Genomic DNA, 23081 nt, shown 5'->3' on the forward strand with positions numbered 1-23081 from the left:
AATCCACAGAGTTGACCTATTTTAACCAATTTTAATACTTTAAGATTAAGATAAGATTACTTGTTTAATATTATCATAAACTCTACATTTAAAGTGATTTAATTTTGGTATAAATTTAATACGGATTTTATGTTTTCTTTCAGGACCTGAAGGAATTTTGGGATTAGCCGAAGTAACTCATGGGATCAAAATATGGAAGATGCTCTTTGCTGAATTCATAGGAACTTTTCTTCTTGTCTTAATTGGTTGTGGGGCGATTTTGAGTATAAATGGACCACCGTCGATTATAGAAATATCGATGGCGTTTGGTTTAACTATTGGAAGTGTTGTGCAGGTAAGAACTAAACTTTCTTCTTTATTGTATTAGATTTGGGTTAATTATTAATAAAAGGTGAGCTGCTTTCTTCCTGCGAGTTTCTTCGACATTGACAGAGACCGCGAGCATGCACGTTCCGCGAACCAACGAACCGTGAAGAAGCAACACGGTAGTTATTGAAGTGAAAGGATATTGAATTTCGTTTTTTCTTCTTTTCGTACAATTTTACTAATAAAAGTTATAAATTAAAAAATAATCAAGTACAAGGTTCCATAGTGCAAGGTTTCGCTTGCGATTCTTTTTCACCTTTAGCACAACCCCCCGATTTACAATATCTCCATCTGATTATCGCACCGACTCCGCAACTAACACTACACGGGCTCCATTTACTCCACGGTGTCCAAATCTTCGCAACGTCCGAACTTGCTTGTTTATGACGCTTTTTTCCGAATTTTTGAATCTTGATTCCCGCCCATGGAGCTTCAAGATCGTTTTTGTAATCTTTAAGAAAAAGTTTCCATGTTTTCTCCAAAAACGCACCGCCATCATTTACAGGATTTGCAATTAATGTGTCTTTGGTGGTGTTATTTTTAGTTTTTCTTGCAACAGTCATTTTTGGTAGCATTAAAAGCAATAGGAACGTTGCAGATAGTTTTATTTTGATGGTCGATTTGGTTTATTTTAAAATCAGCATTTGTCATCGCAAAATTGATGACAAAATTTAGAATGACAAGATGTCTCATTTACACTTCATTGTAATAATATTAAAATAATACAAAATTTGCGTTTAAGACAATTTATATGATTTAATAACATTTTTGAGATAATGAGAAAATTTTAACCTAATTTGATGTATCATAACTTATATTAATTATAAAATTCACGGAAAGTTGCGTTGTACATAAAAATTATCCGTAATGAACCTCACAAACATAATCCATAATCATATCATGTGTAGCTATGATATTATTCTAGGTATAAAACAAAAATCACCAACATATCAAAATAGAGGATTTTTTACTAAAATGAGTGTATCTCAAAATCTAAAATCGATAGAAAAATACGTTTTACATGAAACTTATTCGTAATGATCCTAGAAAGCGTAATCCATAATCATTTGATGTTTAGCTATGATATTATTTCAGATTTAAAACAAAAATCACCAAAAAATCAAAAATTGATGATTTTTGTCACTAAATTATTTGTAACTCAATATCTAAAGTCGATGAAAAACTGCGTTGTACATAAAAATTATTCGTAATAAACCTCACAAGTATAATCCATAATCATTTGATGTTTAGCTATGATATTATTCCAGATTTAAAACAAAAATCACCAAAATATCAAAAATTGATGATTTTGGTCACTAAAATGTTTATAACTCAAAATCTAAAATCGATGGAAAAATAAGTTGTGCATAAAAATTATTCATAATGATCATAGAAAGCGTAATCCATAATCATATCATGTGCAGCTATGATATTATTCTAGGTATAAAACAAAAATCACCAAAATATCAAAAATGGATAATTTTTGTCACTAAATTATTTGTAACTCAATATCTAAAGTCGATAGAAAACTGCGTTGTACATAAAAATTATTCGTAATGAACCTCACAAGTATAGTCCATAATCATTTGATGTTTAGCCATGACATTATTCCAGATTTAAAACAAAAATCACCAAAATATCAAAAATTGATGTTTTTGGTCACTAAAATATTTATAACTCAAAATCTAAAATCGATGGAAAAATAAGTTGTGCATACAAATTATTCATAATGATCATAAAAGGCATAATCCATAATCATATCATGTGTAGCTATGATATTATTTTAGGTATAAAACAAAAATCACCAACATATCAAAAATTGATGTTTTTGGTCACTAAAATATTTATAACTCAAAATCTAAAATCGATTGAAAAATAATTTGTGCATAAAAATTATTCATAATGATCATAAAAAGCATAATCCATAATCATATCATGTGTAGCTATGATATTATTCTAGGTATAAAACAAAAATCACCAACATGTCAAAATAGAGGATTTTTTACTAAAATGAGTGTATCTCAAAATCTAAAATCGATGGAAAAATGCGTTATGCATGAAAATTATTCGTAATGATCCTAGAAAGCGTAATTCATAATCATCTCGTGTTTAGCTATTATATTATTGTAGGTATAAAACAAAAATCATAAAAAAATCAAAAATTGATGATTTTTGTCACTAAATTATTTGTAACTCAATATCTAAAGTCGATGGAAAACTGCGTTGTACATAAAAATTATTCGTAATGAACCTCACAAGTATAATCCATAATCATTTGATGTTTAGCTATGATATCATTCCAGATTTAAAACAAAAATCACCAAAATATCAAAAATTGATGATTTTGGTCACTAAAACATTTATAACTCAAAATCTAAAATCGATGGAAGAATAAGTTGTGCATAAAAATTATTCATAATGATCATAAAAAGCATAATCCATAATCATATCATGTGTAGCTATGATATTATTCTAGATATAAAACAAAAATCACCAACATATCAAAACTGGATGATTTTCGTCTCTAAATTATTTGGAACTCAATATCTAAAGTCGATGGAAAACTGCGTTGTACATAAAAATTATTCGTAATGAACCTCACAAGTATAATTCATAATCATTTGATGTTTAGCTAAGATATTATTCCAGATTTAAAACAAAAATCACCAAAATATCAAAAATTGATGATTTTGGTCACTAAAATATTTATAACTCAAAATGTAAAATCGATGGAAAAATAAGTTGTGCATGAAAATTATTCGTAATGAATCTCACAAGTATAATCCATAATCATTTGATGTTTAGCTATGATATTATTCCAGATTTAAAACAAAAATCACCAAAATATCAAAAATTGATGATTTTGGTCACTAAAATGTTTATAACTCAAAATCTAAAATCGATGGAAAAATAAGTTGTGCATAAAAATTATTCATAATGATCATAAAAGGCATAATCCATAATCATATCATGTGTAGCTATGATATTATTCTAGGTATAAAACAAAAATCACCAACATATCAAAATATAGGATTTTTTACTAAAATGAGTATATCTCAAAATCTAAAATCGATGGAAAAATACGTTATGCATGAAAATTATTCGTAATGATCCTAGAAAGCGTAATTCATAATCATCTCGTGTTTAGCTATTATATTATTGTAGGTATAAAACAAAAATCACCAAAAAATCAAAAATTGATGATTTTTGTCACTAAATTATTTGTAACTCAATATCTAAAGTCGATGGAAAACTGCGTTGTACATAAAAATTATTCGTAATGAACCTCACAAGTATAATCCATAATCATTTGATGTTTAGCTATGATATCATTCCAGATTTAAAACAAAAATCACCAAAATATCAAAAATTAATGATTTTGGTCACTAAAATATTTATAACTCAAAATCTAAAATCGATGGAAAAATAAGTTGTGCATAAAAATTATTCATAATGATCATAGAAAGCATAATCCATAATCATATCATGTGTAGCTATAGTATTATTCTAGGTATAAAACAAAAATCACCAACATATCAAAATAGAGGATTTTTTGCTAAAATGAGTGTATCTCAAAATCTAAAATCGATGGAAAAATACGTTATGCATGAAAATTATTCGTAATTATCCTAGAAAGCGTAATCCATAATCATCTCATGTCTTGGTATTATATTATTGTATGTATAAAACAAAAATCACCAAAAAATCAAAAATTGATGATTTTTGTCACTAAATTATTTGTAACTCAATATCTAAAGTCGATGGAAAACTGTGTTGTACATAAAAATTATTCGTAATGAACCTCACAAGTATAATCCATAATCATTTCATGTTTAGCTATGATATTATTCCAGATTTAAAACAAAAATCACCAAAATATCTAAAATTGATGATTTTGGTCACTAAAATATTTATAACTCAAAATCTAAAATCGATGGAAAAATAAGTTGTGCATAAAAATTATTCATAATGATCATAAAAAGCATAATCCATAATCATATCATGTGTAATTATAGTATTATTCTAGGTATAAAACAAAAATCACCAACATATCAAAATAGAGGATTTTTTACTAAAATGAGTGTATCTCAAAATCTAAAATCGATGGAAAAATACGTTTTGCATGAAAATTATTCGTAATAATCCTAGAAAGCGAAATCCATAATCATCTCATGTATAGCTATTATATTATTGTAGGTATAAAACAAAAATCACCCAAAAATCAAAAATTGATGATTTTTGTCACTAAATTATTTGTAACTGAATATCTAAAGTCGATGGAAAACTGCGTTGTACATAAAAATTATTCGTAATGAACCTCACAAGTATAATCCATAATCATTTGATGTTTAGCTATGATACCATTCCAGATTTAAAACAAAAATCACCAAAATATCAAAAATTGATGTTTTTGGTCACTAAAATATTTATAACTCAAAATCTAAAATCGATAGAAAAATAAGTTGTGCATAAAAATTATTCATAATGATCATAGAAAGCATAATCCATAATCATATCATGTGTAGCTATGATATTATTTTAGGTATCAAACAAAAATCACCAACATATCAAAATAGAGGATTTTTTTACTAAAATGAGTGTATCTCAAAATCTAAAATCGATGGAAAAATACGTTATGCATGAAAATTATTCGTAATGATCCTAGAAAGTGTAATCCATAATCATCTCATGTATAGCTATTATATTATTGTAGGTATAAAACAAAAATCACCAAAATATCAAAAATTGATGATTTTTGTCACTAAATTATTTGTAACTCAATATCTAAAGTCGATGGAAAACTGCGTTGTACATAAAAATTATTCGTAATGAACCTCACAAGTATAATCCATAATCATTTGATGTTTAGCTATGATACCATTCCAGATTTAAAACAAAAATCACCAAAATATCAAAAATTGATGTTTTTGGTCACTAAAATATTTATAACTCAAAATCTAAAATCGATAGAAAAATAAGTTGTGCATAAAAATTATTCATAATGATCATAGAAAGCATAATCCATAATCATATCATGTGTAGCTATGGTATTATTTTAGGTATCAAACAAAAATCACCAACATATCAAAATAGAGGATTTTTTACTAAAATGAGTGTATCTCAAAATCTAAAATCGATGGAAAAATACGTTATGCATGAAAATTATTCGTAATGATCCTAGAAAGTGTAATCCATAATCATCTCATGTATAGCTATTATATTATTGTAGGTATAAAACAAAAATCACCAAAATATCAAAAATTGATGATTTTTGTCACTAAATTATTTGTAACTCAATATCTAAAGTCGATGGAAAACTGCGTTGTACATAAAAATTATTCGTAATGAACCTCACAAGTATAATCCATAATCATTTGATGTTTAGCTATGATATTATTCCAGATTTAAAACAAAAATCACCAAAATATCAAAAATTGATGATTTTGGTCACTAAAATGTTTATAACTCAAAATCTATAATCGATGGAAAAATAAGTTATGCATAAAAATTATTCATAATGATCATAAACAGCATAATCCATAATCATATCATGTGTAACTATGATATTATTCTAGGTATAAAACAAAAATCACCAACATATCAAAATAGAGGATTTTTTACTAAAATGAGTGTATCTCAAAATCTAAAATCGATGGAAAAATACGTTTTGCATGAAAATTATTCGTAATAATCCTAGAAAGCGAAATCCATAATCATCTCATGTATAGCTATTATATTATTGTAGGTATAAAACAAAAATCACCCAAAAATCAAAAATTGATGATTTTTGTCACTAAATTATTTGTAACTGAATATCTAAAGTCGATGGAAAACTGCGTTGTACATAAAAATTATTCGTAATGAACCTCACAAGTATAATCCATAATCATTTGATGTTTAGCTATGATACCATTCCAGATTTAAAACAAAAATCACCAAAATATCAAAAATTGATGTTTTTGGTCACTAAAATATTTATAACTCAAAATCTAAAATCGATAGAAAAATAAGTTGTGCATAAAAATTATTCATAATGATCATAGAAAGCATAATCCATAATCATATCATGTGTAGCTATGATATTATTTTAGGTATCAAACAAAAATCACCAACATATCAAAATAGAGGATTTTTTTACTAAAATGAGTGTATCTCAAAATCTAAAATCGATGGAAAAATACGTTATGCATGAAAATTATTCGTAATGATCCTAGAAAGTGTAATCCATAATCATCTCATGTATAGCTATTATATTATTGTAGGTATAAAACAAAAATCACCAAAATATCAAAAATTGATGATTTTTGTCACTAAATTATTTGTAACTCAATATCTAAAGTCGATGGAAAACTGCGTTGTACATAAAAATTATTCGTAATGAACCTCACAAGTATAATCCATAATCATTTGATGTTTAGCTATGATACCATTCCAGATTTAAAACAAAAATCACCAAAATATCAAAAATTGATGTTTTTGGTCACTAAAATATTTATAACTCAAAATCTAAAATCGATAGAAAAATAAGTTGTGCATAAAAATTATTCATAATGATCATAGAAAGCATAATCCATAATCATATCATGTGTAGCTATGGTATTATTTTAGGTATCAAACAAAAATCACCAACATATCAAAATAGAGGATTTTTTTACTAAAATGAGTGTATCTCAAAATCTAAAATCGATGGAAAAATACGTTATGCATGAAAATTATTCGTAATGATCCTAGAAAGTGTAATCCATAATCATCTCATGTATAGCTATTATATTATTGTAGGTATAAAACAAAAATCACCAAAATATCAAAAATTGATGATTTTTGTCACTAAATTATTTGTAACTCAATATCTAAAGTCGATGGAATACTGCGTTGTACATAAAAATTATTCGTAATGAACCTCACAAGTATAATCCATAATCATTTGATGTTTAGCTATGATACCATTCCAGATTTAAAACAAAAATCACCAAAATATCAAAAATTGATGTTTTTGGTCACTAAAATATTTATAACTCAAAATCTAAAATCGATAGAATAATAAGTTGTGCATAAAAATTATTCATAATGATCATAGAAAGCATAATCCATAATCATATCATGTGTAGCTATGATATTATTTTAGGTATCAAACAAAAATCACCAACATATCAAAATAGAGGATTTTTTTACTAAAATGAGTGTATCTCAAAATCTAAAATCGATGGAAAAATACGTTATGCATGAAAATTATTCGTAATGATCCTAGAAAGTGTAATCCATAATCATCTCATGTATAGCTATTATATTATTGTAGGTATAAAACAAAAATCACCAAAATATCAAAAATTGATGATTTTTGTCACTAAATTATTTGTAACTCAATATCTAAAGTCGATGGAAAACTGCGTTGTACATAAAAATTATTCGTAATGAACCTCACAAGTATAATCCATAATCATTTGATGTTTAGCTATGACATTATTCCAGATTTAGAACAAAAATCACCAAAATATCAAAAATTGATGATTTTGGTCACTAAAATGTTTATAACTCAAAATCTAAAATCGATGGAAAAATAAGTTGTGCATAAAAATTATTCATAATGATCATAGAAATCGTAATCCATAATCATATCATGTGCAGCTATGATATTATTCTAGGTATAAAACAAAAATTACCAAAATATCAAAAATGGATGATTTTTGTCACTAAATTATTTGTAACTCAATATCTAAAGTCGATGGAAAACTGCGTTGTACATAAAAATTATTCGTAATGAACCTCACAAGTATAATCCATAACCATTTGATGTTTAGCTATGATATTATTCCAGATTTAAAACAAAAATCACTAAAATATCAAAAATTGATGATTTTGGTCACTAAAATGTTTATAACTCAAAATCTAAAATCGATGGAAAAATAAGTTGTGCATAAAAATTATTCATAATGATCATAAAAGGCATAATCCATAATCATATCATGTGTAGCTATGATATTATTCTAGGTATTAAACAAAAATCACCAAAATATCAAAAATGGATAATTTGTGTCACTAAATTATTTGTAACTCAATATATAAAGTCGATAGAAAACTGCGTTGTACATAAAAATTATTCGTAATGAACCTCACAAGTATAGTCCATAATCATTTGATGTTTAGCCATGACATTATTCCAGATTTAAAACAAAAATCACCAAAATATCAAAAATTGATGTTTTTGGTCACTAAAATATTTATAACTCAAAATCTAAAATCGATGGAAAAACAAGTTGTGCATAAAAATTATTCATAATGATCATAGAAAGCATAATCCATAATCATATCCTGTGTAGCCATGATATTATTCTAGGTATAAAACAAAAATCACCATCATATCAAAATAGAGGATTTTTTTACTAAAATGAGTGTATCTCAAAATCTAAAATCGATGGAAAAATGCGTTATGCATGAAAATTATTCGTAATGATCATAGAAAGCATAATCCATAATCATCCTAATCCTAGTTATAATAATTTTCTAAGTAGAACCTAGTAATCACCAAAAGTACCAAAATTGGCGATTTTTGTTATAAAAATGGATTATAACTTAAAATCAAAAATAAGTAGGGGAATACGTTATGGATAAAAAATATTCATAATTAATCGGGTAAATGTAATCCATAATCATCCTAATCCTAGTAATGATAATTTTCTAAGTAATAATAATCACCAAAAGTACCAAAATTGGCGATTTTTGTTATAAAAAATTAATTATAACTCAAAATCGGAAATTAATGGAAGAATATGCGATGCATAAAAATTATTAATAATGACCCTATAAAACATAATCTATAACAACCACAATCCTAACTATCACAATCTGTTAGGTACGAAGCTGAAATCAGCTAAATATCAAAGTAAACGATTTTTGTTACAAAAATCGATTATAACTCAAAATCAAAAATAAATGGGAGAATACTTTATGCATAAAAATTATTCATAATTAACTTAAATTACATAATCCATAACCACCCTATCCCTACTTATGATAATTTTATAGATACAAAGCAAATATCTTAACAATACCAAAAAAAAATTATTTGATCCCAAATCTTTTCACATAATTTTTCAAGATGTCCTATAACTATTAGGACAACTTTCAGGGGAAGTAGAGCAGATCAAGAGAATTGTTTATACGATTTCTGCAAAACGCAGAGGAGTTTCATCATGCATGAACCAAAGGTTACGGTTAAGGAAACATCCTCCAGTACATATAGATACTCTTCATATTGAGTTAACAAATCTATGTAAATCTCTTAATTAAATACGTGACTGTTCATCTAAAATGGCAAAGATGGATGTTATTTCACGCTCTTTACGCCAAAGAATTTAATAAGATAGAAATCTCTCCGGTTTCATCAAAGGGCAAATCCAAGCAAATATAAATTTCAGGATGAGAAGGAGGAGGTGGATTTTTCATTTCCTATCTTCGTATTTGTCTGTGGAAGAAGGAGTCGTTGGAGTGTTGGTGGCTGTTGAATTGGCGCCGCTTCGTCTGGCAAAATGTTCTTGTACGCTCACTTTACCATCAAGATCTGTGTCAAGTTACGCAATCCCGTTAGCCTTGATTTCTTCTCGCTCGTTCTTTTCAGCGGTGCCGAGAGTCTGATGGCTGTGCCAAATCGATTTTTGTACACTAGTTTTTTTCTACGTTAATTTTATTCATCATCTTGCTTCTTAATTTCTTTTTTCATCGTTTACAGAAGTCGCGTTTTGTTGAAATTTCAAAACAATTTTTGATAAATAATCGTTGATGACTCAAACCCAGGAAAGAATGAAAAAATTAAAAAATCAGTTATTGTTAGTGATTTAATTGTAAAAATGAATCGTAATCGAAAAGTTAACTAGGTATTGTTTAAGTTATGCGTCATTTTCTTTCTTGGTGATTATTGATGAAGGGATATTTTAATTTTTTTGAAATACTAAGACACTCCTGCATTAGATCATTGTTAAAGGTTAGAGACCCATGGTTCAAAAGCCGGTAAAGTGTGTTAGAACGATTGCATAATAAAAGTCGAAAACATACATTAAAAAGAAAGACCTCCTACGCATTAAAATTAAAACCAATTCGATATGATTGCAAAATTATCGATTTGCAAACTTTATTGATTAGAACTTGATCAATTTGTAATCATGCTAATCCTTAAAAAATAGGGATTGAATTAAATGAAAAATCGGTTTATTTCTGGTGTGCAGCCCGAGGTTATTGAACATTCTGTATGGAGCCACGCCTTCAGGACTCTTTTTGAATTATGCAATGCTTGACAGGTTAGGCTCGAGAGGTTGACCGAGATTCATTCACCTCGATCTCGAACCTCGTGAGTTCGCAAAATTTATCCAAGAAAGAGATTTAGTTGAAAGATGGCTTCATTAAAAAAAATCAAATCGCTAATAAGTAGAATAAAATTTGTTTCAACATATCCTCCATGCTATGCTTGGGGGCAAATTGTTGTACAAAAACCATTCTAACCAATTACATAATAATTGGCAATTTGCCACTTCTAACTTTTTATCTAGTTAACAATAAAAAAACGAAACCACCAGAACTTTTGAAATATAAAGCGATATCTCCAATGCGTTGTTTTCCTTTTATGGGGTGCAGATAATTTCTTGTATTGTATTTTATGGTCCCTTTATGGTATAATTACCTCGGCATGATTAATAGTTTAAATCGTGACCGATTGGAAATCGTAAATAATGGCAAAAAATTCTCGTTCCGTGACTCTTTTAAAACGAGCCGACTTTCAAACCACAGGAAATCATCAATTATCTTCGGAGATTATCTCGTTTTAAAAATCTAAATTGGATGATTCGCAGCTTATCATCTTCATCTCTAAAAATATTTCCACGAAAACAAATTAAAAAAAATTGTCAAGTCGATTAAATTTGCTTTAACCGTTCGTTGTTACATCATAATATCTCAATTCGTTCTCGAGATACCATTTTTTAAATTTGTATTAAATAAATTAAGATGTAGAGTTGAGTTTAAAAAATCATATCATTGAGGTTTATGGAAAATAAGAAATTATTTATGGCACACTAAATCTATGCTAAATTTGCTTTAAAATGCTCGTTGACTCATCATGATATCTCAATTTGTTCTTGAGATACGATGTTTTTAATTTTTACTTTTATTCAATAAATCAAGATGTTGAAGTGAAAAAAAAAAATCATAACAACGGTAATTATGAAAACTAAGAAATTATTTATGGCACACTAAATCTATGCTAAATTTGCTTTAAAATGCTTTTTGTCTCATTATGATATCTCAATTTGTTCTTCAGATACGATGTTTTTAATTTTTACTTTTATTCAATAAATCAAGATGTTGAAGTGAATAAAAAAATCATAACAACGAGGTTCATAGAAAATAAGAGATTATTTATGGCACACGAAATCTACATTAAATTTGCTTTAAAATGATCGTTGTCTCATTATCATATCTCAATTTGTTCTTGAGATACGATTTTTTAAAATTTGTATTTCACATCTATAACTATCAAACGTGCAGAGTTGGATTTAAAGAATCATAACAACGGTAATTATGGAAACTAAAAAATTATTTATGGCACACTAAATCTATACTAAATTTGCTTTAAAATGCTTCTTGTCTCATTATCATATCTCAATTTGTTCTTGAGATACGATGTTTTTAATTTTTACCTTTATTAAAAAATCAAGATCTTGGAGTGAATAAAAAAAATCATAACAACGAGGTTCATAGAAAACAGGAGATTATTTATGGCACACGAAATCTACATTAAATTTGCTTTAAAATGCTTGTTGTCTCATTATCATATCTCAATTTGTTCTTGAGATACGATTTTTTAAAATTTGTATTTCACATCTATAACTATCAAACGAGCAGAGTTGGATTTAAAAAATCATAACAACGGTAATTATGGAAACTAAAAAATTATTTATGGCACACTAAATCTATGCTAAATTTGCTTTAAAATGCTTCTTGTCTCATTATAATATCTCAATTTGTTCTTGAGATACGGTGTTTTTAATTTTTACTTTTATTCAATAAATCAAAATATTGAAGTGAATAAATAAAATCATAACAACGAGGTTCATAGAAAATAAATCTACATTAAATTTGCTTTAAAATGCTTGTTGTCTCATTATCATATCTCAATTTGTTCTTGAGATACGATTTTTTTAAATTTGTATTACACATCTATAACTATCAAACGTGCAGAGTTGGATTTAAAAAATCATAATAACGGTAATTATGGAAACAAAAAAATTATTTATGGCACACTAAATCTATGCTAAATTTGCTTTAAAATACTTGTTGTCTCATGATGATATCTCAATTTGTTCTTGAGATACGATGTTTTTAATTTTTACTTTTATTCAATAAATCAAGATGTTGAAGTGAATAAAAAAAATCATAACAACGAGGTTCATAGAAAATAAGAGATTATTTGTGGCACACGAAATCTACATTAAATTTGCTTTAAAATGCTTGTTGTCTCATTATCATATCTCAATTTGTTCTTGAGATACGATTTTTTTAAATTTATATTTCACATCTATAACTATCAAACGTGCAGAGTTGGATTTAAAAAATCATAACAACGGTAATTATGGAAACTAAGAAATTATTTATGGCACACTAAATCTATGCGAAATTTGCTTTAAAACACTTGTTGTCTCATTATAATATCTCAATTTGTTCTTGAGATACGATGTTTTTAATTTTTACCTTTATTAAAAAATTAAGATGTTGAAGTGAATACAAAGAATCATAACAACGTGGTTCATAGAAAATAAGAAATTATTTATGGCACACGAAATCTACATTAAATTTGCTTTAAAATACTTCTTGTCTCATTATCATATCTCAATTTGTTCTTGAGATACGATTTTTTAAAATTTATATATCACATCTATAACTATCAAACGTGCAGAGTTGGATTTAAAAAATCATAACAACGGTAATTATGGAAACTAAAAAATTATTTATGGCACACTAAATCTATACTAAATTTGCTTTAAAATGCTTGTTGTCTCATTATGATATCTCAATTTGTTCTTGAGATACGGTGTTTTTAATTTTTACTTTTATTCAATAAATGAAGATGTAGAAGTAAATAAAAAAATCATAACAACGAGGTTCATAAAAAATAAGAAATTATTTATGGCACACGAAATCTACATCAAATTTGCTTTAAAATGCTTGTTGTCTCATTATTATATCTCAATTTGTTCTTGAGATACGATTTTTTAAAATTTGTATTTCACATCTAACTATTAAACGTACAGAGTTGGATTTAAAAAATCATAACAACGGTAATTATGGAAACTAAAAAATTATTTATGGCACACTAAATCTATGCTAAATTTGCTTTAAAATGCTTGTTGTCTCATCATGATATCTCAATTTGTTCTTGAGATACGATGTTTTTAATTTTTACTTTTATTCAATAAATCAAGATGTTGAAGTGAATAAAAAAAGTCATAACAACGAGGTTCATAGAAAATAAGAAATTATTTATGGCACATGAAATCTACATTAAATTTGCTTTAAAATAATCGTTATTACATTAAGATGCCTAAATTCGTTCTTGAGATACGAGAGAGAGAAGAGAGAAATAAATCTTTATTACAGCTATCTACCTAATGGTCTTTCCGCTGGTTATAATTACAACAAAAAAATTTAACAATATTATTATTCATTATCAGCTAAGTATTTATGAAAAAAGTTCCGATATTGTCTTCCTCTGATCAACTTCCATCTGTGCTGCTTGTCTCTTTAAACATAATTTATGTATTTTTTCATAATTGTTTCTGTTGTCTAAAAATTTCTTCCGTAGTCTGTCTAGTCTTAGTCTTATAGGTTCAATACCAGTCATTTCGTATAAAGTCTTGTTTCTTACGTTGTGTAATGGGTTGTTTGGATCTTAGAGATAATCCTCAAGCATTTTCTTTCCGCTTTGTCAATTATGTCTCCCGTTTTTCTGAATGGATTCATCGATACAATATTGCCATATTCGATCAATGGTCTACATATGCTCTTAAATATTTGCATCGCTTCTTCGTATTTATACCTTTGTCTTTATAACTTAGAGATCTAAAATATTTCGCCCGTTTAGACATTTCCGCCTGCACCTTCCTGTAGTGTGTAATCATGTTTAATTTGGAATCGATGTTCATTCCTAGGTACTTAACGTTCTGTAATGGTTTTATGTCAATCGTATCCATCTTAATAATTGGAGACGTTTCCGCTATTCTGTGATGTGGAATAAATAATTGAAATTTAGTTGGGTTTGGATTAAGTCTCCATTTATAAAACCATTTAATCATAATATTACACATATTTTGGAGCTTGTTGATCGTTTTCTCTAGGTTATTGTCGTGTGATACTAGGACAGTGTCATCGGCAAACTGTAGTATGTATTGATCTGGTAGTATTTCTCTATCGGCTGGACCATGGATATCTGCACAATAGATGTTATACAGGAAAGGTGAGATTGGCGAACCTTGTGGAACACCTTGTAATGGAGTAAACGATTTAGATAATGAACCATTGATCCTAACTCTAGCGTAGGAATGGATACTGATCTTTTGTACTTGTTTATTCAATAAATCAAGATGTTGAAAATGATAGCCTGCATTTTGGCTGTTGTAAGGTTCACCTCTGGAAATAAGGAATCTACAATTTTCATCTTTTTGCCTTCCAATACTTGCTTGAAGCTAGTAGCTATGCCTTTCAGTCGGCGCTTTTTTTCAGTTTTTGGCCCTCTTCTCTTCTTCCTTGATAGGTTGTGTGGCACTTTTTCGGGGTTCCCTTCTGCGACACGACAGCTTGGACAATGCTAGTTATTTCTGTGCTTAGATACGTCAATATCGAGGTAGATACAAAAATATGAAAATTTGATGAATTTCAAGTCATCAAAGGTAACACTTTGGAATCGGAGTTTCCTATAAGAAAACTTTTATAACAAAAATTGTTGCAAATTTTATTATTAACAATATTGCTCTCTTGCACTTTTGTTCTTAGATACGTCAATATCGAGATAGATACGAAAATATGAAAATTTTATAAATTTGTTGCTCTTTCAAGTCATCAAAGGTAACACTTTGGAATCGGAGTTTCCTATAAGAAAACTTTTATAACAAAAGTTGTTGCAAATTTGATTGTTAACAATATTGCTCTCTTGCACTTTTGTTCTTAGATACGTCAATATCGAGGTAGATACAAAAATATGAAAATTTGATGAATTTGTTGCTCTTTCAAGCTATTATAGGTAACACTTGGAAATGGGAGCATGCTATAAGAAAACTTTTATAACAAAAGTTGTTGCAAATTTGATTGTTAACAATATTGCTCTCTTGCACTTTTGCTCTTAGATACGTCAATATCAAGATAGATACGAAAATATGAAAATTTTATGAATTTGTTGCTCTTTCAAGTCATTAAAGGTAACACTTTGGAATCGGAGTTTCCTATAAGAAAACTTTTATAACAAAAGTTGTTGCAAATTTGATTGTTAACAATATTGCTCTCTTGCACTTTTGCTCTTAGATACGTCAATATCGAGATAGATACGAAAATATGAAAATTTGATGAATTCTTTGCTTTTTCAAGCTATTATAGGTAACACTTGGAAATCGGAGCATGCTATAAGAAAACTTTTATAACAAAAGTTGTTGCAAATTTGATTGTTAACAATATTGCTCTCTTGCACTTTTGCTCTTAGATACGTCAATATCGAGATAGATACGAAAATATGAAAATTTTATGAATTTGTTGCTCTTTCAAGTCATTAAAGGTAACACTTTGGAATCGGAGTTTCCTATAAGAAAACTTTTATAACAAAAATTGTTGCAAATTTTATTGTTAACAATATTGCTCTCTTGCACTTTTGCTCTTAGATACGTCAATATCGAGATAGATACGAAAATATGAAAATTTTATGAATTTGTTGCTCTTTCAAGTCATTAAAGGTAACACTTTGGAATCGGAGTTTCCTATAAGAAAACTTTTATAACAAAAATTGTTGCAAATTTTATTGTTAACAATATTGCTCTCTTGCACTTTTGCTCTTAGACACGTCAATATCGAGATAGATACGAAAATATGAAAATTTGATGAATTTGTTGCTCTTTCAAGCTATTATAGGTAACACTTGGAAATTGGAGCATGCTATAAGAAAACTTTTATTACAAAAGTTGTTGCAAATTTGATTGTTAACAATATTGCTCTCTTACACTTTTGTTCTTAGATACGTCAATATCGAGGTAGATACAAAAATATGAAAATTTGATGAATTTGTTGCTTTTTCAAGTGATTATAGGTAACACTTGGAAAATGAAGCGTCCTATAAAAAAACTTTTAGAACAAAAGTTGTAGCAAATTTTATTGTTAACATTATTGCTCTCTTGCACTTTTGCTCTTAGATACGTCAATATCGAGATAGATACGAAAATATGAAAATTTTATGAATTTGTTGCTCTTTAAAGTCATTAAAGGTAACACTTGGAAAACGGAGCGTGCTATAAAAAAACTTTTAGAACAAAAGTTGTAGCAAATTTTATTGTTAACATTATTGCTCTCTTGCACTTTTGCTCTTAGATACGTCAATATCGAGATAGATACGAAAATATGAAAATTTGATGAATTTTTTGCTCTTTCAAGTGATTAAAAGTAACACTTGGAAAACGGAGCGTGCTATAAAAAAACTTTTAGAACAAAAGTTGTAGCAAATTTTATTTTTAACATTATTGCTCTCTTGCACTTTTGCTCTTAGATACGTCAATATCGAGATACATCCGAAAATATGAAAATTTGATGAATTTGTTGCTCTTTCAAGCTATTATAGGTAACACTTGGAAATCGGAGCATGCTATAAGAAAACTTTTATAACAAAAGATGTTGCAAATTTGATTGCTAACAATATTGCTCTCTTGCACTTTTGCTCTTAGATACGTCAATATCGAGATAAATACGAAAATATGAAAATTTGATGAATTTGTTGCTCTTTCAAGTCATTAAAGGTAACACTTTGGAATCGGAGTTTCCTATAAGAAAACTTTTATAACAAAAGTTGTTGCAAAGTTGATTGTTAACAATATTGCTCTCTTGCACTTTTGCTCTTAGATACGTCAATATCGAGATAGATACGAAAATATGAAAATTTGATGAATTTTTTGCTTTTTCAAGTGATTAAAGGTAACACTTGGAAAACGGAGCGTGCTATAAAAAAACTTTTAGAACAAAAGTTGTAGCAAATTTTATTGTTAACATTATTGCTCTCTTGCACTTTTGCTCTTAGATACGTCAATATCGAGATAGATACGAAAATATGAAAATTTGATGAATTTTTTGCTTTTTCAAGTGATTAAAAGTAACACTTGGAAAACGGAGCGTGCTATAAAAAAACTTTTAGAACAAAAGTTGTAGCAAATTTTATTTTTAACATTATTACTCTCTTGCACTTTTGCTCTTAGATACGTCAATATCGAGATAGATACGAAAATATGAAAATTTGATGAATTTGTTGCTCTTTCAAGTCATTAAAGGTAACACTTTGGAATCGGAGTTTCCTATAAGAAAACTTTTATAACAAAAATTGTTGCAAATTTTATTGTTAACAATATTGCTCTCTTGCACTTTTGCTCTTAGACACGTCAATATCGAGATAGATACGAGAATATGAAAATTTGATGAATTTTTTGCTTTTTCAAGTGATTAAAGGTAACACTTGGAAAACGGAGCGTGCTATAAAAAAACTTTTAAAACAAAAGTTGTAGCAAATTTTATTGTTAACATTATTGCTCTCTTGCACCTTTGCTCTTAGATACGTCAATATCGAGATACATCCGAAAATATGAAAATTTGATGAATTTGTAGCCCATATGAATAGTGGAAGCCACATATTAGTGTGGACAAATTTGATTCTCCAATGCTTGTGGGTTCTATGTGTTCATGTTCCTCCGAGATTACTTCGCTTTCTATTTATAACTCCTACTCCTAGAATGGCCAAAAACAAAACACTAATTAATATTGACATTTACACTTTAAAAAGTAAACTTTTAGGTATCACCTAAAGTGTGATACATCAAATAAGGTTCAAATGTTCTGATTTTTACGAATAATTAAATTTAATATAAAAAATGTTACGTTAAAATTTTCCAAATGAATCAAAATGATGATTAAATAAGATAGAAACATATTATTGGATTGTTTACGTCAAAAATAATCCAAGTCTTAACCGGATAAAATGGAAATTAAATTTTGCGATTTGTATAAATTCGCGTTAATTAAAGTTTTAAGGGTTTTTAAGTAATCAAAGGCAATCTTAAGTAGATAAACTTCATTCTAAGGCGAAGGCGATTAAAAAAATCTTTACCGACGCGACATTAAGCGTTGTTGTTGTGAATTAAATTTAACATTTACCACAGATGCAGACGCACTTTGCGATACGATAACTCGGTAATTGCGGCTCTTCGGGCATTATCTCTTCGAGATGGTATCGCGTTGAATAGTTACGGTTATAAAACACCTTTCGGTCGCAATTTAACCGATTTTAAGGCCGTAAACTATCTCTGCAATAAACAGTAAACTCTTTTTCGTTTGAAATTGTTGAGAACGACCCATTTTCTTATTTTAAGAAAATCTTTATCGAAAGGGCATTGCAATTAAAAACGTTTTTACGTTCGCAATTAAAATTTATATGTACACTCGAGTTTGTGTGCACATTAATTAATGTTTTGTTTGTTGTAAATGGTTAAGTTATAAATTTTGTTTGCATAAACAGATTTAAGTAATGTTTAAATTTTAATTAACCTACTTTGAATACGGGTATGATAAAAGATATTTTATTTGATTTTTAAATTTAATTAATAATCTGGGTTAACAACTCTAACAATAATAAAATTTTATTTTTAAATAAAAGGATTAAGTTGATTGCATCAATAAATTCGCATCGATAAGATATCGGTTTGTCTTCGTTAAAAATATTTTAGAGATTAATTTAATAACAACAATCGATTGATTGCGCAAATCGATTACGGTGCATTAACATTTAACAATTACATTATGCATACAGACAAGCGTCATGCAAATCAAGCAAGAATAATCGCTCTTATATTGACTTTTAGTGAAAGGCATCTTCTTCGTTTATTTTTTCCTTATTTGCAATTTTTTATAAACAAAAAATTCTTCCTTCTCCTCCACACCTAATACTTAATCGTGCGCGTTCCCGATTGTTAATAACAATCCGGACAATGACAGCACGATTTGCGCAATATGCATTATTATTTAATAAGCAGCTTGTTCGTCCTTTAAACATCTTTTTTTATTATAATGTTCCTTAAAATAGACTCGAAACGAAGCATACAAACCTAACTAAGCTAATTAGCCTAACTTCATTTCTCCTCGAAAGGATGGAAAAGGTAATTAATCAATACCTTTTTGCTTTTATTAAAAAGCAAAATCAGCAATTACTGCTCTCCATGCTTTGACAAGCATTTTAGAGGAAACAATTACAACCAAAGACATAGAGGGTGCTTTTGATAATACCTCGTACGAATCCATAGAGAAAGCTCTGAACGTAAAAGGCTAAACTGAAAAGTCGGCAGATCAAAGCCAGTGGTGGCCAAAAACAAGTCGTAAGATAGCACAACAACAGTTGGCATAAATCCGTCTCACTAATCTCACAATCCGTCCTACTCAGTCTCACACCACTTACTTCATATAAGCTTCAACTTCAATTTTTTTTTTTCAACTCTTCAACTTTTATAACAAATATTGTTGTAAATTTTATTGTTAGCAATATTGCTCTCTTGCACTTTTGTTCTTAGATACGTCAAAATCGAGATAGATATGAAAATTTGATGAATTTGTTGCTCTTTCAAGCTATTATAGGTAACATTTGGAAATCGGAGCATGCTATAAGAAAACTTTTATAACAAAAGTTGTTGCAAATATGATTGTTAACAATATTGCTCTCTTGTACTTTTGCTCTTAGATACGTCAATATCGAGATAGATACGAAAATATGAAAATTTTATGAATTTGTTGCTCTTTCAAGCTATTATAGGCAACACTTTGGAATCGGAGTTTCTTATAAGAAAACTTTTATAACAAAAGTTGTTGCAAATTTGATTGTTAACAATATTGCTCTCTTGCACTTTTGCTCTTAGATACGTCAATATCGAGATAGATACGAAAATATGAAAATTTTATAAAGTTGTTGCTCTTTCAAGTCATTAAAGGTAGCACTTTGGAATCGGAGTTTCCTATAAGAAAACTTTTATAACAAAAATTGTTGCAAATTTTATTGTTACCAATATTGCTCTCTTGCACTTTTGCTCTTAGATACGTTAATATCGAGATACATCGGAAAATATGAAAATTTGATGAATTTGTTGCTCTTTCAAGTTATTATAGGTAACACTTGGAAATCGGAGCATGCTATAAGAAAACTTTTATAACAAAAGTTGTTGCAAATTTGATTGTTAACAATATTGCTCTCTTGCACTTTTGCTCTTAGATACGTGAATATCGAGATAGATACGAAAATATGAAAATTTTATGAATTTGTTGCTCTTTCAAGTCATTAAAGGTAACACTTTGGAATCGAAGTTTCCTATAAGAAAACTTTTATAACAAAAATTGTTGCAAATTTGATTGTTAACAATATTGCTCTCTTGCACTTTTGTTCTTAGATGCGTCAATATCGAGGTAGATACGAAAATATGAAAATTTTATGAATTTGTTGCTCTTTCAAGTCATTAAAGGTAACACTTTGGAATCGGAGTTTCCTATAAGAAAACTTTTATAACAAAAATTGTTGCAAATTTGATTGTTAACAATATTGCTCTCTTGCACTTTTGTTCTCAGATACGTCAATATCGAGGTAGATACAAAAATATGAAAATTTGATGAATTTGTTGCTCTTTCAAGCTATTATAGGTAACACTTGGAAATCGGAGCATGCTATAAGAAAACTTTTATAACAAAAGTTGTTGCAAATTTGATTGTTAACATTATTGCTCTCTTGTACTTTTGCTCTTAGATACGTCAATATCGAGCTAGATACGAAAATATGAAAATTTGATGATTTTCTTGCTTTTTCAAGTGATTAAAGGTAACACTTGGAAAACGGAGCGTGCTATAAAAAAACTTTTAGAACAAAAGTTGTAGCAAATTTTATTGTTAACAATATTGCTCTCTTGCACTTTTACTCTTAGACACGTCAATATCGAGATAGATACGAAAATATGAAAATTTGATGAATTTGTTGCTTTTTCAAGTCATTAAAGGTAACACTTTGGAATCGAAGTTTCCTATAAGAAAACTTTTATAACAAAAATTGTTGCAAATTTGATTGTTAACAATATTGCTCTCTTGCACTTTTGTTCTTAGATGCGTCAATATCGAGGTAGATACGAAAATATGAAAATGTTATGAATTTGTTGCTGTTTCAAGTCATTAAAGGTAACTCTTTGGAATCGAAGTTTCCTATAAGAAAACTTTTATAACAAAAATTGTTGCAAATTTGATTGTTAACAATATTGCTCTCTTGCACTTTTGTTCTTAGATACGTCAATATCGAGGTAGATACAAGAATATGAAAATTTGATGAATTTGTTGCTCTTTCAAGCTATTATAGATAACACTTGGAAAACGGAGCGTGCTATAAAAGAACTTTTAGAACAGAAGTTGTAGCAAATTTGATTGTTAACATTATTGCTCTCTTGCACTTTTGCTCTTAGATACGTCAATATCGAGGTAGATACAAAAATATGAAAATTTGATGAATTTGTTGCTCTTTCAAGTTATTAAAGGTAACACTTGGGAATCGGAGCAAGTTACAAAAAAACTTTTAGAACAAAAGTTGTAGCAAATTTTATTGTTAACAATATTGCTCTCTTACACTTTTGCTCTTAGATGCGTCAATATCGAGATAGATACGAAAATATGAAAATTTTATGAATTTGTTGCTCTTTCAAGACATTAAAGGTAACACTTTGGAATCGGAGTTTCCTATAAGAAAACTTTTATAACAAAAATTGTTGCAAATTTTATTGTTAACAATATTGCTCTCTTGCACTTTTGCTCTTAGACACATCAATATCGAGATAGATACGAGAATATGAAAATTTGATGAATTTTTTGCTTTTTCAAGTGATTAAAGGTAACACTTGGAAAACGGAGCGTGCTATAAAAAAACTTTTAGAACAAAAGTTGTAGCAAATTTTATTCTTACCAATGTTGCTCTCTTGCACTTTTGCTCTTAGATACGTCAATATCGAGATACATCGGAAAATATGAAAATTTGATGAATTTGTTGCTCTTTCAAGTCATTAAAGGTAACACTTTGGAATAGGAGTTTCTTATAAGAAAACTTTTAGAACAAAAATTGTTGCAAATTTTATTGTTAACAATATTGCTCTCTTGCACTTTTGTTCTTAGATACGTCAAAATCGAGATAGATACGAAAATATGAAAATTTGATGAATTTGTTGCTCTTTCAAGCTATTATAGGTAACACTTGGAAATCGGAGCATGCTATAAGAAAACTTTTAGAACAAAAGTTGTAACAAATTTTATTGTTAACATTATTGCTCTCTTGCACTTTTGCTCTTAGATACGTCAATATCGAGATAGATACGAAAATATGAAAATTTTATGAATTTTTTGCTTTTTCAAGTGATTAAAGGTAACACTTG

The 23081-nt window shown here is 28.2% G+C and overlaps 1 protein-coding gene across 3 annotated transcripts in view; it reads left to right on the top strand.

Annotated features, from left to right (window-relative positions):
* The window catches only part of LOC111419837 (aquaporin homolog protein drip), a 100275-nt gene that overhangs the window by 74567 nt on the left and 2627 nt on the right, over window positions 1–23081 (top strand). For all 3 annotated transcript variants that reach the window (XM_071199449.1, XM_023052716.2, XM_071199448.1), the window contains one exon: window positions 144–334. In XM_071199449.1, coding sequence (XP_071055550.1) covers window positions 200–334 — 135 coding nt within the window. In that variant the 5' untranslated portion in view covers window positions 144–199. The remainder of the gene's footprint in view (window positions 1–143; window positions 335–23081) is intronic.

Source organism: Onthophagus taurus, chromosome 10 (genome assembly GCF_036711975.1).
Source record: "Onthophagus taurus isolate NC chromosome 10, IU_Otau_3.0, whole genome shotgun sequence".
In the NCBI taxonomy this organism is placed as follows: domain Eukaryota; kingdom Metazoa; phylum Arthropoda; class Insecta; order Coleoptera; family Scarabaeidae; genus Onthophagus; species Onthophagus taurus.